This window comes from Protomyctophum parallelum (genome assembly GCF_964188405.1).
Source record: "Protomyctophum parallelum genome assembly, chromosome: 8".
Taxonomy (NCBI): domain Eukaryota; kingdom Metazoa; phylum Chordata; class Actinopteri; order Myctophiformes; family Myctophidae; genus Protomyctophum; species Protomyctophum parallelum.
The window spans coordinates 40554204-40569180 of NC_139703.1; the positions used below are offsets into that span (position 1 = coordinate 40554204).

General features: G+C 43.2%; 1 protein-coding gene across 1 annotated transcript in view; it reads left to right on the top strand.

The window, feature by feature from the left end:
- The window catches only part of mcm3ap (minichromosome maintenance complex component 3 associated protein), a 73536-nt gene that overhangs the window by 45708 nt on the left and 12851 nt on the right, over positions 1–14977 (top strand). Inside the window, exons 26-31 of the mRNA XM_083772075.1 lie at positions 1414–1511; positions 3293–3523; positions 9616–9778; positions 9949–10233; positions 10708–10834; positions 14023–14211. Coding sequence (XP_083628201.1) covers positions 1414–1511; positions 3293–3523; positions 9616–9778; positions 9949–10233; positions 10708–10834; positions 14023–14211 — 1093 coding nt within the window. The remainder of the gene's footprint in view (positions 1–1413; positions 1512–3292; positions 3524–9615; positions 9779–9948; positions 10234–10707; positions 10835–14022; positions 14212–14977) is intronic.

The following is a 14977-nucleotide window of genomic DNA, read 5'->3' on the forward strand; positions in this document are numbered from 1 at the left end:
CTTGTGTAATTCTTCGATAGCAATCTTAAATGATCAACAAATGGGTAAATGGGATCCACTTAAGGCAGACGAGTACATGAAACACATTCAGCTTGATAAATTGAATAAACTGTTAATTGACCAACAATCAGTGGATGAAATAACAAAAGAAACCTGTAATTTACTGATTAGTAGCGGAGCAGTCACATTCCCTAAAAGAATGGATAGACATCGAAATGCAAAGAAGATAAATAAAAAAGCAGTATGGTTTAACAAAGAGTGTTGTCAAAAAAGGAAATTATAACATAGATGTAACGTTATAAGATGTTATATTGTATATTATGTATACATAGATACGTTATAAGATGTTATATTGTATAATGTGTATACATAGATGTAATGTTATAAGATGTTATATTGTATATTATGTATACATAGATACGTTATAAGATGTTATATTGTATAATGTGTATACATAGATGTAATGTTATAAGATGTTATATTGTATAATATGTATACATAGATACGTTATAAGATGTTATATTGTATAATATGTATACATAGATGTAATGTTATAAGATGTTATATTGTATAATATGTATACATAGATACGTTATAAGATGTTATATTGTATAATATGTATACATAGATGTAATGTTATAAGATGTTATATTGTATAATATGTATACATAGATACGTTATAAGATGTTATATTGTATAATATGTATACATAGATGTAATGTTATAAGATGTTATATTGTATAATATGTATACATAGATACGTTATAAGATATTACATTGTATAATATGTATACATAGATGTAATGTTATAAGATGTTATATTGTATAATATGTATACATAGATACGTTATAAGATGTTATATTGTATAATGTGTATACATAGATGTAACGTTATAAGATGTTATATTGTATAATATGTATACATAGACACGTTATAAGATATTACATTGTATAATATGTATACATAGATGTAATGTTATAAGATGTTATATTGTATAATATGTATACATGGATACGTTATAAGATGTTATATTGTATAATATGTATACATAGATGTAATGTTATAAGATGTTATATTGTATAATATGTATACATGGATACGTTATAAGATGTTATATTGTATAATGTGTATACATAGATGTAACGTTATAAGATATTAAATTGTATAATATGTTTACATAGATGTAATGTTATAAGATGTTATATTGTATAATATGTATACATGGATACGTTATAAGATGTTATATTGTATAATGTGTATACATAGATGTAACGTTATAAGATGTTATATTGTATAATGTGTATACATAGATGTAATGTTTCTTTCCTCCACATCTCTGATGTAATGATGTGATGATGATGTAATGATGTGATGATGATGTAACGATGATGTAATGTTTCTTTCCTCCACAGCTCTGATGCTGGACTCTCTGGTGGGGGAGGGGCTGCTGTCTGAATACACACTGACCTACATCCCTGAGATGACCTCTGACCTGCAGGGATCTGAACAGGTCACACACACACACACACACACACACACACACACACACAAACAGTCACACACACAGTCAGACACACACACCATTGCACCATAAGCAAGCTAACACATAACATCTAACAGTAGAACATCTGTACAACAGTGTTGTTTTCGTCGACTAAAACTAAGACGAAAAATGTTCATCGACTACCTATTTTCACTGACAAAAACAAATGGAAACTAAATGAAAACTAAGCTACAGTAGAACATCTGTACAACAGTGTTGTTTTCGTCGACTAAAACTAAGACGAAAAATGTTCATCGACTACCTATTTTCACTGACAAAAACAAATGGAAACTAAATTAAAACTAAGCTACGATGACTAAAACTAAGACTAAATACACTGGAAATTTCGTCGACAAATAAAAACTAGACTAAAATGTTAGGAAGGGACTAGTGGACAAGAGATCCAGTACAAGTCATTTTACACTTGGTTGCATGCTGAAAATAGCTGATCTACAAGCTCACAACGCTTCGCGACGCGTGATTTTCCGTGATTTTTTCTTTTTCTCCTTTTTTCAAGAATGTTATTATAATAAAAATATCAATTCTGTTATTTGTGTAATGTGTAGGCTATATAGCTTACAAGTATGTATTTATTATGAAGAGGGCTGCTGCGCTATGGCGATTCATAGGAAGACGGAGGAGTGGAGGCGGGGGGCTTGGAATGGATTACTGACTGTGCGCAGGCAGAGAGAAGTGAACGGTGGGGTGGTTGTTTAATGTTTATACCGCTGGCTGGCCTCTGGTTTGTGGCGCACCAAATGAGCTTCAGTTCATAATGCTAAATGTTTTATAAATCAATTATCACAAACGATAGACTGCAACATGACGAAAACAGTTGCACTGAGCCATCTCGTTAAACCCAGCTGGCTGCGATGAATAGCCTAATCATTAGGCCTAATCAACGTCATATAGTCACCAACCGATCCATATAATTCTGTAGTATTATTCACAAAATGATTAGTATTATAATGTTACAGTCCACTGCAGGCTACCGGCTATTTGATTCACAAATTGATTAGTATTATAATGTTACAGTCCACTGCAGGCTACCGGCTATTTGATTCACAAAATGATTAGTATTATAATGTTACAGTCCACTGCAGGCTACAGGCTATTTGATTCACAAAATGATTAGTATTATAATGTTACAGTCCACTGCAGGCTACAGGCTATTTGATTTACAAAATGATTAGTATTATAACTGCCGTCCCTCGTTGCGGCGGCACTCCTCGTTATATGTGCCCGATTCAAAATAACAGATCTCTAAGCTGTCGAGACACGCCATGAGCGGAGCCGTGCGTGGATGGTTTGTAAACATTGTTGTGTTGTTTGTTCTTTTGGACACCGAACGGGGACGATACTCGGGGTCTTGGACATTATAGCTTCACTTCAGAGGAAAATAAGGGGAGCTACTGTACTCACCACCACTGGAAATGGTGGTGTAAAATATATCACAGATTTTTCTTTTGGCATTAAAATGACGAATTTAAAAATATGAATAGTGCAGGCATAAGGATCAATCCAATGTTAAATTAGGTTGGTCAGTAAGGGGGTTAATGACTTCCACATACAGTAACATAATAACATGATCTTTACAGTAACATAATAACATACAGTAACATAACATGATCTTTACAGTAACATAATAACATACAGTAACATAACAACATGTTCTTTACAGTAACATAATAACATGTTCTTTACAGTAACATAATAACATACAGTAACATAACATGTTCTTTCTCCAGGTGAAAAGGGCCATGTCGTGGCTGCTGTGTCGCTCCCCTCCCTCCGTCCACATGTCCAGCCAGACTCTGGTGCAGCTGGTGGATAGCGCTCTGACCAGAGAGTTCACGTCCAGGCTGTGCGTTCACCACGCGGAGCGCCACAGCTCCGCTCTGGGCCCCGAGGCCCCGGGCCCCGTCATAGGCCTCTACAACGCCGTGCTGGCCCACCTGGCCCAGGTGGTCAGCTCACAGGTAAGACACACTGCGTCTTGGAACGGCGTCGTCAAACCAAACCGGTTAAAAGGGGGCACGGTGGTGGCACAGATGGTGGTGCTGTCGCCTTACAGCTAGAAGGTCCTGGGTTCGATTCCCGCTTCGGGACGCTGTGGGCGCTGGCGGCGTGTTTCCTCCTCCGCGTCGCCAGTGCCCATAGCCGAGGCGGGGGTTGGCGAAAGTGCCTTTCTGTGTGGAGTTTGCATGTTCTCCCCGTGTCCCCTAGGTTAGGTACCCTCACATGTTCTCCCCGTGTCCCCTAGGGTATAGTACCCTCACATGTTCTCCCCGTGTCCCCTAGGGTAGGTACCATCACAAAAAACATGCAGATATCCTGATCTCTAAACTGCCTCCCCCTGGCCAGCCGGGGCGCCTGATGGAGGGTAAAGGAACTGGTTGGAATAACGTGTTCCACGCGCTACGTCCAACCAGGGAAACTCCCCCCTGTCAGGTGTAAAGGAGCAACTTGGACACTCGGGCTTGAAGGAAGCATGAGTTCAAGTCCGTTGCTCTCCCCTTGTCCCCCATATATGGGGACTAGGTTGGTGGAGGGTGTGTAGAGCCCAGGATCACATTAGATAATTGACACAGGGGTGAAAAATGCGTTACAAAATCGTTGGATAAAAATGTATATATAAAAAAATCTAACCGTCAATTGATCGATAAGGTTATCAATTAATTAATTAATTGTGACCAGATTTGACTGAGGGGGGCGCCATTGTGCAGCCTGCAGCTTTTCACCAGAGGAGAAAAACTGAATTTATTTATATTTTATCCCAAATGAGTTAATATCACATATCCTGCCACACTAATAGACAGCGCAACACCACATCCTTTGTCCGTCTTCTCCTACCAAACCACACCGTTTGCACACATCTCACCATGCAGAAAACCAACAGCATGCCTGTCCAGACATCAACCACTACTTTGCATTCATACAACTGTCATATTTACAGTACAGTACCCATTTATATGAAATAACACATTATTGCGCAAGCTCAACAGCCTACGTCAAAATCGTCATGTTGGCGTCTTTTTACGCCAACTGCGTTCACTTAATGGGGCCAGTCCTTCACAGTGACACACGCGTTACATGAACCACGCGACTGGGATGGTTTCTTACCCCTTAATGTCGTGAATTCACGGCGCCCTTCTAAGCCTGCGCCACTCCTACTGCCTACTCTACAGTCTACACTCTACACTGCTTGCAGTAGCAGCACTCGTGCCAGCAGTTTATTAACCAGGCTATCGCAGCAGTGTGTGTGTGTGTGTGTGTGTGTGTGTGTGTGTGTGTGTGTGTGTGTGTGTGTGTGTGTGTGTGTGTGTGTGTGTGTGTGTGCGTGTGTGCGTGTGTGCGTGTGTGCGTGTGTGCGTGTGTGCGTGCGTGCGTGCGTGCGTGCATGTGTGTGAGGAGGAGGAGCAGCCACGCATATCCTTCTGGGACAGAAACTTGTGCTAAATACTGTTATTCATGACAGCAACAGCTGCTGCAGCCTCTGATAGCTACTGTGCTAAAGATGCTAAGGCAACAAAAAAAACATCCATGCGCAAGCCAAAACAAAACATATCGTGGATGTGAGTGTGAAACAAGCAACCAGGTCTATAAAAATGTTAATAGGCCAGTTCAAAGTAGGTAAATCAGAAATGCTCCGAAAATTAGTCTTAAAATTATCAATTATAGTGCTGACTGTCAAACTTCGTTGTCTAATGTTGTTTTAGAGCAGTGGAACTCAAACATTTCCATGTCAAGGACTACCAATATTTTAAAGCAACTTTACAGTCCAAGTCCAAAGTAGCTTATAATGATCAGACTTGGCAACACTGTCTCTAGGTTGAACATTCTACTTTACAAGCTCACACATATGAAATATATTGTTGGATTGTTATTTATTATCCATAATTTGAATCTTCAAACTGAGATATATTTTATGATAATACTGTTAGCACAGTCATCATACTCCAAGAGCATACAAATGGAACCAAATGGACCCTGATTTTCAGAGTTAAATTAACACTGATGATAGTGTACTCCCAGAGAGCAAATGGTATCAAATGGGGGTCTGTAGCCTAATGCATTTCAAACTGGGGGTTCTTGGTATTATATTGTCTGCATATCTTATCAACTTGGGGTGAATATTTCACCAGAATACTTTACTGAATATTTCACAAGAGTCAAATGTACGGTCAAATGTAATCACAATATAGGCTACAGATGTAAATATATTTATTGTCTATTAGTGTGGCAGGATAACAATAAGAAGAAGAAGAAGAAGAACAACACTAATAACAGTACAGTACAGTACAGTGCAGAGGACAACATATACAGTACAGTGCAATACTAAGGAGTGCAGTACAGTACAAAGGGGTACAGTACAACATGTGAGCTAAAAGGTGTACCCATGCAGTGTTTCCTGCAGGAAAAAGCTTTGGCATGGTGCTGGGCGCGGGGGGGGCTTCTGGCGCGCGGCCAAAGGAACATTTTGATTAATTAATTAATTAATTTGATTAATTAATTAAGATTAATTTGTATTATTGATCGTATATTGCTATTGGAGACATGGGGGGACACTGGGCAGGCACTGGGGAGGCACTGGGAAGACACTGGGAAGACACTGGGGAGACACTGGGGAGGCACTGGGGAGGCACTCAGGGAGGCACTGGGGAGACACTGGGGAGGCACTGGGGAGACACTGGGGAGACACTGGGGAGGCACTCAGGGAGGCACTGGGGAGACACTGGGGAGGCACTCAGGGGGACACTGGGGAGGCACTGGGCAGACACTGAGGAGGCACTGGGAAGAAACTGCAGCCACTGGGGAGGCACTGGGGAGACACTGGGGAGGCACTGGGGAGAAACTGCAGCCACTGGGGAGACATTGGGGAGGCACTCAGGGGGACATTGGGGAGGCACTCAGGGGGACACTGGGGAGGCACTCAGGGGACACTGGGGAGCCACTGGGGAGGCACTTGGCGGACACTGGGGAGGCACTGGGCAGACACTGCAGGGCAGACACCGGGGAGGCACTTGGCGGACACTGGGGAGGTACTGGGCAGACACTGGGCAGACACTGCAGGGCAGACACTGGGGTGGCACTTGGGGAAGCACTGGGGAGGTACTGGACATTTCATATCACACACACACACCATGATTCACTAGCCCCCTTTTCTTTATTTTTTTGGCAGCTTGGCATGGCGCAATTTATTTCAAGCATGGCGCAGCGCCATGCCAACAACATTGTGCAGGAAACCCTGCCATGTTGTATCATACATGGTCACCTGTAAACTCACTCATTTACAAACAAGCTCACATCAGAACAATAATCCATGTAATAATAACAATAATAATAATAATAATCATTGTAAGAAGAAGAACAATAACAACACTAACAGTACAGTACAGCACAGTACAGCACAGGACTACAGTACAGTACAGAGGACAACATTACAGTACAGTGCAATACTAAGGAGTGCAGTACAGTACAAAGGGGTACAGTACAGCACTCGCATCCCGCTATTGCCTTCTTCGAATGGTGCTAGGATGAGCGGGCCGCAGGCCCGCGAAATTCTAGTTAATATAATAATAATATATCACAGGCAGACTCTTCACATACTAGAGCATGTCTGGAATAAGTGTCAGAGCTGAAATCCACATGTAAATATGAAATAAATCCTTAAACATGTAGGTAGGTGTAATGTTAGAGACCACAGAAGACATAAATATGAAATAAATGCTTAAACATAATAGCTAGGTGTAATTTTAGAGTCCACAGAAGACATGTAAATATGAAATAAATGCTTAAACATGTAGCTATAGGTGTAATGTTAGAGACCACAGAAGACATGTAAATATGAAATAAATGCTTAAACATATAGCTAGGTGTAATGTTAGAGACCACAGAAGACATGTAAATATGAAATAAATGCTTAAACATGTAGCTACGTGTAATGTTAGACCACAGAAGACCTGTAAATAGGAAATAAATGCTTAAACATGTAGCTAGGTGTAATGTTAGAGACCACAGAAGACATATATGAAATAAATGCTTAAACATGTAGCTAGGTGTAATGTTAGAGACCACAGAAGACATGTAAATATGAAATAAATGCTTAAACATGTACCAGTCAGGGTCGGAAATATTTGGACAGTAACACAATCTTCATAATTTTGGCCCTGTACGCTACCACACTGAATTTGAAATGAAATAATTGAGATGCAATTGAAGTGTAGAATTTCCAGCAAAATTGGAGGAAGGGTTTAGGAATTGCGACAATTTTCATACATAGACCACTCATTTCAAGGGACCTTAAGTAATTGGACAATTGACTCAAAAGCAGTCTCATGAGCAGGTGTGGGCCATTACTCGTTATTTCATCATCAATAAAGCAGGCAAAAGGCCTAGAGTTGATTTCAGGTGTGGCATTTTCATTTGGAAGTGTTTGCTGAGAATCCACAACATGCGGTCTAAGGAGCTCTCAATGCTCCACAACATGCGGTCTAAGGAGCTCTCAATGCAAGTGAAACAGGCCATCCTCAGGCTGCGAAAAAAGAAAAAATCCATCAGAGAGATAGCAGAAACATTAGGAGTGGCCAAATCAACAGTTTGGTACATTCTGAAAAAAAAGGAACGCACTGGTGAGCTCGGCAACCCAAAAAGGCCCGGACGTCCACGGAAGACATCAGCGGTTGATGACCGCAGGATCATTGCCATGGTAAAGAAGAACCCCTTCACAACATCTACTGAGGTGAGACAGACTCTCCAGGAAGTAGGCGTACCATTATCCAAGTCTACCATAAAGAGAAGACTTCACGAGAGCAAATACAGAGGGTTCACCACAAGGTGCAAACCATTCATAAGCCTCAAGAATAGAAAGGCTAGATTAGAGTTTGCCAAAACACATCTAAAAAAGCCAGCCCAGTTCTGGAACATTCTTTGGACAGATGAAACTAAGATCAACCTGTACCAGAATGATGGGAAGAGAAAAGTATGGAGAAGGCTTGGAACGGCTCATGATCCGAAGCACACCACATAATCTGTAAAACATGGTGGAGGCAATGTGATGGCATGGGCATGCATGGCTTCCAATGGCACTGGGTCACTAGTGTTTATTGATGATGTGACAGCAGACGGAAGCAGCCTCATGAATTCTGAAGTCTATAGGAACATTCTGTCTGCTCAGATTCAGCCAAATTCAGCAAAGTTGATTGGACGGCGCTTCACCATACAGATGGACAATGACCCAAAACATACTGCGAAAGCTTCCCAGCAGTTTTACAAGGCAAAGAAATGGAAAATTCTACAATGGCCGAGTCAATCACCTGATCTGAATCCGATCGAGAATGCATTCCACTTGCTTAAGAGAAAACTTAAGGCAGAAAGACCTGCAAACAAACAACAACTGAAGACAGCTGCAGTCAAGGCCTGGGAAAGCATCAAAAAGGAGGAAACCCAGCGTTTGGTGATGTCCATGGGTTCTAGACTTCAGGCAGTCATCGCCTGCAAAGGCTTTTCAACAAAGTATTAAGAATGAACATTTTGTTTATGATTATATTAATTTGTCCAATTACTTAAGGTCCTTTAAAATGAGGGGATTATGTTTGAAAATTGTTGCAATTCCTAAACCCTTCTTTCAATTTTGTTGTAAATACCCTCAAATTAAAGCTGGAATTCTGCACGTCAATTGCATCTCGAGTGTTTCATTTCAAATCCATTGTGGTACCGTACAGGGCCAAAATTATGAAAATTGTGTCACTGTCCAAATATTTCCGGACCTGACTGTAGCTAGGTGTAATGTTAGAGACCACAGAAGACATATATGAAATAAATGCTTAAACATGTAGCTAGGTGTAATGTTAGAGTCCACAGAAGTGAACCTTTCAAGCCTGTTTTCTCAACTCTGTTTACTCTATTAGCCATATCTCCAAAACCGGTTGGTCAAACTGAACAACCAATATGTCGATTTGAAGCTATGACTCCCTGCTTTCACATGACATGAAACGACGAAATCCAATGACAGCCCCTCAGTCAAATGTGGTCACAATGATAATTGATAATGGCCCCTCCCTGCTCCCAGGCCCTGGCCAGCCTCTCGTGGCCCCCGGGGGAGTTCTACGAGGCCGAGCCCAGACACCTGCTGCCTCACCTGGGATGGAACTCTGAGCGCCACCTGGCCTGGCTGCGTCAGACGCTGCTCAGCCTGCAGATCCCAGCCTGGACCCCGGAGCCCGCCCCACACGGTCAGTGGAGATACCGTTTATTCATTCGTACTAGTACCGATACGAGCATTTGAGCACTTTATGCTCTAAATTTTAATTGTAAATGGTTTATAGTGTTATTGTGTTCCAGCCTCCTGGTCAGAGCTGGTCGGGTCCATCTACTGTTATAATAACATGTTATTGTGTTCCAGCCTCCTGGTCAGAGCTGGTCGGGTCCATCTACCGGTACTGCTCCCTGATCCCAGCCTCGCGCCACAGAGCTCCTCTCCTCATGTCCAGACTGGACCACCTGCTGCACAGCGTCAGCATGCAGGGCTCCCAGGGGGCCCCGTGGACCCCCCGGGGAGCAGCGGCGGGGCCCCCAGGAGGAGCAGACGGCCCTGCGTACCGCCACGTCCCCTGGGACGATATCGTGCTGCTCTGCATCGACCACAAGATGAAAGACTGGCCCCCCACCGGACCCCCTGTCTGTGAAGGTCTGTCTGTCTGTCCGCCCGCCCGTCCGCCCGCCCTCCCAGGGCGATATGCCACAATGTTCTTATGTCTTATTAGCCTGTTTAACCAGACCTGGATTATTTGGGGCGGGCGGTTAACTAGGTTAGCAGGTTATTAATCCAGGTCTGGTTAAGCAGGAAATGAGCATGAAATGAGCACAATGCGCGCAACGATTTCCCAGGACCGCAGCCCACGTAAATACGCTGGCGTTGCGTTGTCGTTCTCCGCGCTTTACAGAAAACAAAAACAATGATAATTGAAAATGAATTGCTCATCACGTTAATTGTGTGTGTGTGTGTGTGTGTGTGTGTGTGTGTGTGTGTGTGTGTGTGTGTGTGTGTGTGTGTGTGTGTGTGTGTGTGTGTGTGTGTGTGTGTGTGTGTGTGTGTGTGTGTGTGTGTGTGTGTGTGTGTGTGTGTGTGTGTGTGTGTGTGTGTGTGTGCGTGCGTGCGTAGGCTCAGTCACTGAGGACGGGGAGGTGTTGGTGTATTTCCTCGCGGATACACTAGGGGGCTTCGAGCCCCCTGAGGAGTGGTCCGAAGCTGTGAGACGCACACACACACTGAGAAAGCAGAGAGACAGGTACACACACACACTGAGACAGCAGAGAGACAGGTACGCACACACACGCACACACACACTGAGACAGCAGAGAGACAGGTACGCACACACACACACACACACACACTGAGACAGCAGAGAGACAGGTACGCACACACACACACACACACTGAGACAGCAGAGAGACAGGTACGCACACACACACACACACACTGAGACAGCAGAGAGACAGGTACGCACACACACACACTGAGACAGCAGAGAGACAGGTACGCACACACACACACACACACACACACACACACTGAGACAGCAGAGAGACAGGTACACACACACACACACTGAGACAGCAGAGAGACAGGTACGCACACGCACACACACACACACTGAGACAGCAGAGAGACAGGTACGCACACACACACACACACACACACACACACTGAGACAGCAGAGAGACAGGTACGCACACACACACACACACACACACACACTGAGAAAGCAGAAAGACAGGTACGCACACACACACACTGAGAAAGACAGGTACGACGCACACACTAGGGCTGACCCAAAAAAATCGATTAAAGGCCGTTCAATCGATACGCACGGGAATCGATTTTGAAATAAAACATCGAATAGTCATATTTAAAAAAGTGGCCGCTTTTGGTCCGCGACACGGCCCATTTGGTCCGCGAGCCATGCTCGCGCCTCGCAGCACATCGCAATGCCTCCTCTTTCCCCGTGTTAACAACAAGGAAGTCAACTGAACAAGTGCAGCTGCAGTCCCAGGAAAAATAAATCGAAAGTGTGGTTGCATTTTAAAATACCCTATTTGAATAAAGGTTGTACACGAGAGTGAAAATAACCGCTGAGAAAATCCCTAATTGAGAGAGTGTAGGCAAGCACACCACAGCTCAGTGGACATTAAATATAGCCTACCATGTTTGATAATTCATATAAAAACATTACTTACACCCAAATGAAAATATTAACTTCACAGATTATAGATCACTTGGAATTATAACAATCTGTTGAGTATTGCCTGAATAATGCCACTAGTGAAATCCCAACTTTTATCGATGCGCCATTGCGCTGAGAACCTTGTGGAGCCTGGCGGTGTACATTATACTTGTGAGGACCTGCTTGGATTCACATGGTGAGTGCGCGCACCGAAAATTCAAAGATCTGCAATCTCATGCGCTGCGTTGTGCATATAGGCTAGTATAATGGCACGAATTAAACTAGGCCTATAGATTTATTTTGGCGATATATATATATTTTTCTTGTCTGAAGACTGACCTGTTCCATCACTGTGAACTCCCATGCAGCAGAGCAGCTCCTACAGACCCAGACCAAAACACCTTTTCTCTTTGGCATTTAATTGCACCTGATCGTATTATTGTAATTATGTAGCCTATACTATTTGCCTGTGTTTTTTTTTTTAATTATGTTCTTTTTGTGCGCCGATGGTGATGCTCCACTTGTTTCAGCCTGTAGGCCTACAGCACTTTGGTCAGCTTCTATTGTTTTAAATGTGCTATATAAATAAAGTTTGATTTAGGCCTATATTGGAGCAGGTGCTGGCAAATAACAATTTACTGTAATGCCATGCAGTGAAGGCAAATGTCAACTCAATTAGCAAGCGGAGCTGCTCTCATGCACTCTGCACTGTCTGCAGCACAATGACTGCAGATCTCTTCTTAAAGTTGACTTATTATGGTTTACTTTCAACCCTAAACCATAATATGATTGACAAACCTTGGATTATAATTCTTCATCGACCAACAGCGCATGCAGCATGACTATGAGGTAATTTAACTATGTGGGATTTCTCCATCGGCATCGCATGTCGATAAAAAAATGGGATTTCACTAGTGGCATTATTCAGGCAATACTCAACAGATTGTTATAATTCCAAGTGATCTATAATCTGTGAAGTTTATATATTTTTTCCAATACGCACACTCAGTCACATTAACTTTATGATCAATCAAATCAACCGTGGTTGATTTTATTTCTGACAAGTGTCAGGCTTGAAGAGTTCATTCATGTTACCGTTTGTTTACAATTGACAGAGGAGTTTGGATTATATATATTTTTATTTGATGGAGAGGTAATGCCTGTTTCAGGCGCTGTTTAATTGTTAAATAAAAGACCAATCCAATATGCGCTCCTCTCTATCTTCTGCAGCTATATCGCTGTTTTATTTTAAGCCTAATTCATTGTGCGTCAGCGTCACTGCTCGTCTCGCGCCCCCCACCCAGTTTATAAGATGCCCCACGAAGCGTCGACGATCGAAACAAATTTATTTAGAAGCGTCGATCATCAAAAGCGTGATCGAAGGTCAGCCCTAGCACACACACACACACACTGAGAAAGCAGAAAGACAGGTACGCACACACACACACACACACACACACACTGAGAAAGCAGAAAGACAGGTACGCACACACACACACACTGAGAAAGCAGAAAGACAGGTACGCACACACACACACACACACACTGAGAAAGCAGAAAGACAGGTACGCACACACACACTGAGAAAGCAGAAAGACAGGTACGCACACACACACACACACACTGAGAAAGCAGAAAGACAGGTACGCACACACACACACACTGAGAAAGCAGAAAGACAGGTACGCACACACACACACACACTGAGACAGCAGAAAGACAGGTACGCACACACACACACACACACACACACACACACACTGAGACAGCAGAGAGACAGGTACGCACACACACACACACACACACACACACACACTGAGAAAGCAGAAAGACAGGTACGCACACACACACACACACACACACACTGAGAAAGCAGAAAGACAGGTACGCACACACACACACACACACACACACACTGAGAAAGCAGAAAGACAGGTACACACACACACACACACACACACACTGAGAAAGCAGAAAGACAGGTACGCACACACACACACACACACACACTGAGACAGCAGAAAGACAGGTACGCACACACACACACACACACACACTGAGACAGCAGAAAGACAGGTACGCACACACACACACACACACACACACACTGAGACAGCAGAGAGACAGGTACGCACACACACACACACACACACACACTGAGACAGCAGAAATTCTGCGTAGAGCCTGCATGTGTTTAACATTGAACTGTGTTGTGCGTGTTCGTGCGCGTGTGTGTGTGTGTGTGTCCTCAGCGCTGCCCCCCCCACCACCTCCACCCCTTCCAGATCTCAGCTGTTCTGGCGGAGCCGCTCGGACCCTGTGGGGCCCCCGGGGGCCCCCCCTCCCCCCCCCCTGGACGTCACACACACCCCCAGCCCCCTGGAGATGTTACCCCACCGGGTGTTACACCGTCTGGAGGAGGAGAGGGCTCTGAGCCACCGGTACACACACACACACACACACACACACGCACGCACGCACGCATGCACACATACACACACACACACGCACCTCCACTGACCACCAGGTGAAAACCTCTGGATTAAGTACATATAGGATTGAGGCCGATTCTAAAAAAACATTCTGAAAACCCTGTTTCTGTGTCAGTGGTTCTGAAAGGGTTAAAACCCTGTTTTCTGTGTCAGTGGTTCTGAAAGGGTTAAAACCCTGTTTCTGTGAAGGTGACATGATAAGACATACGTATACATATACTATATAGAGTATGTAGTTGTAAGTTAATTAGCGGTATACTGTGGTTACTTTGCGCCAAAAAACTAGTCATACATATACACACCATGTACTCTGGTCGCAGCAGATCAGGCACAATTTCTATTTTATTTTACTGATTATGTATATAGTATATGTATGACTAACTCTAAATGATGACGTAAGACATACGTATATATGCGTATATATGCGAGCATGGGGCTAAATATGTATTTCTTTACAAAATGTTATAGCGATTTATTTATTTATTATTTACTATAGTCCTAATAAACCCCAGGAAATTACATCTGGCCACAAATACATCACAGGATCTACTGAATGTGAAGGAGGCCTACTGGGGGGAAGCCACACTGTGTGTCATAGGCTCAATGTCAGTCTTCAAGATCCTAGGTGCCTCTGTTCAACCAGAGGAATGACTTACAACTTACAACTTACAACTACATACTCTATATAGTATGTAGTTGTAAGTTGATTAGCGGT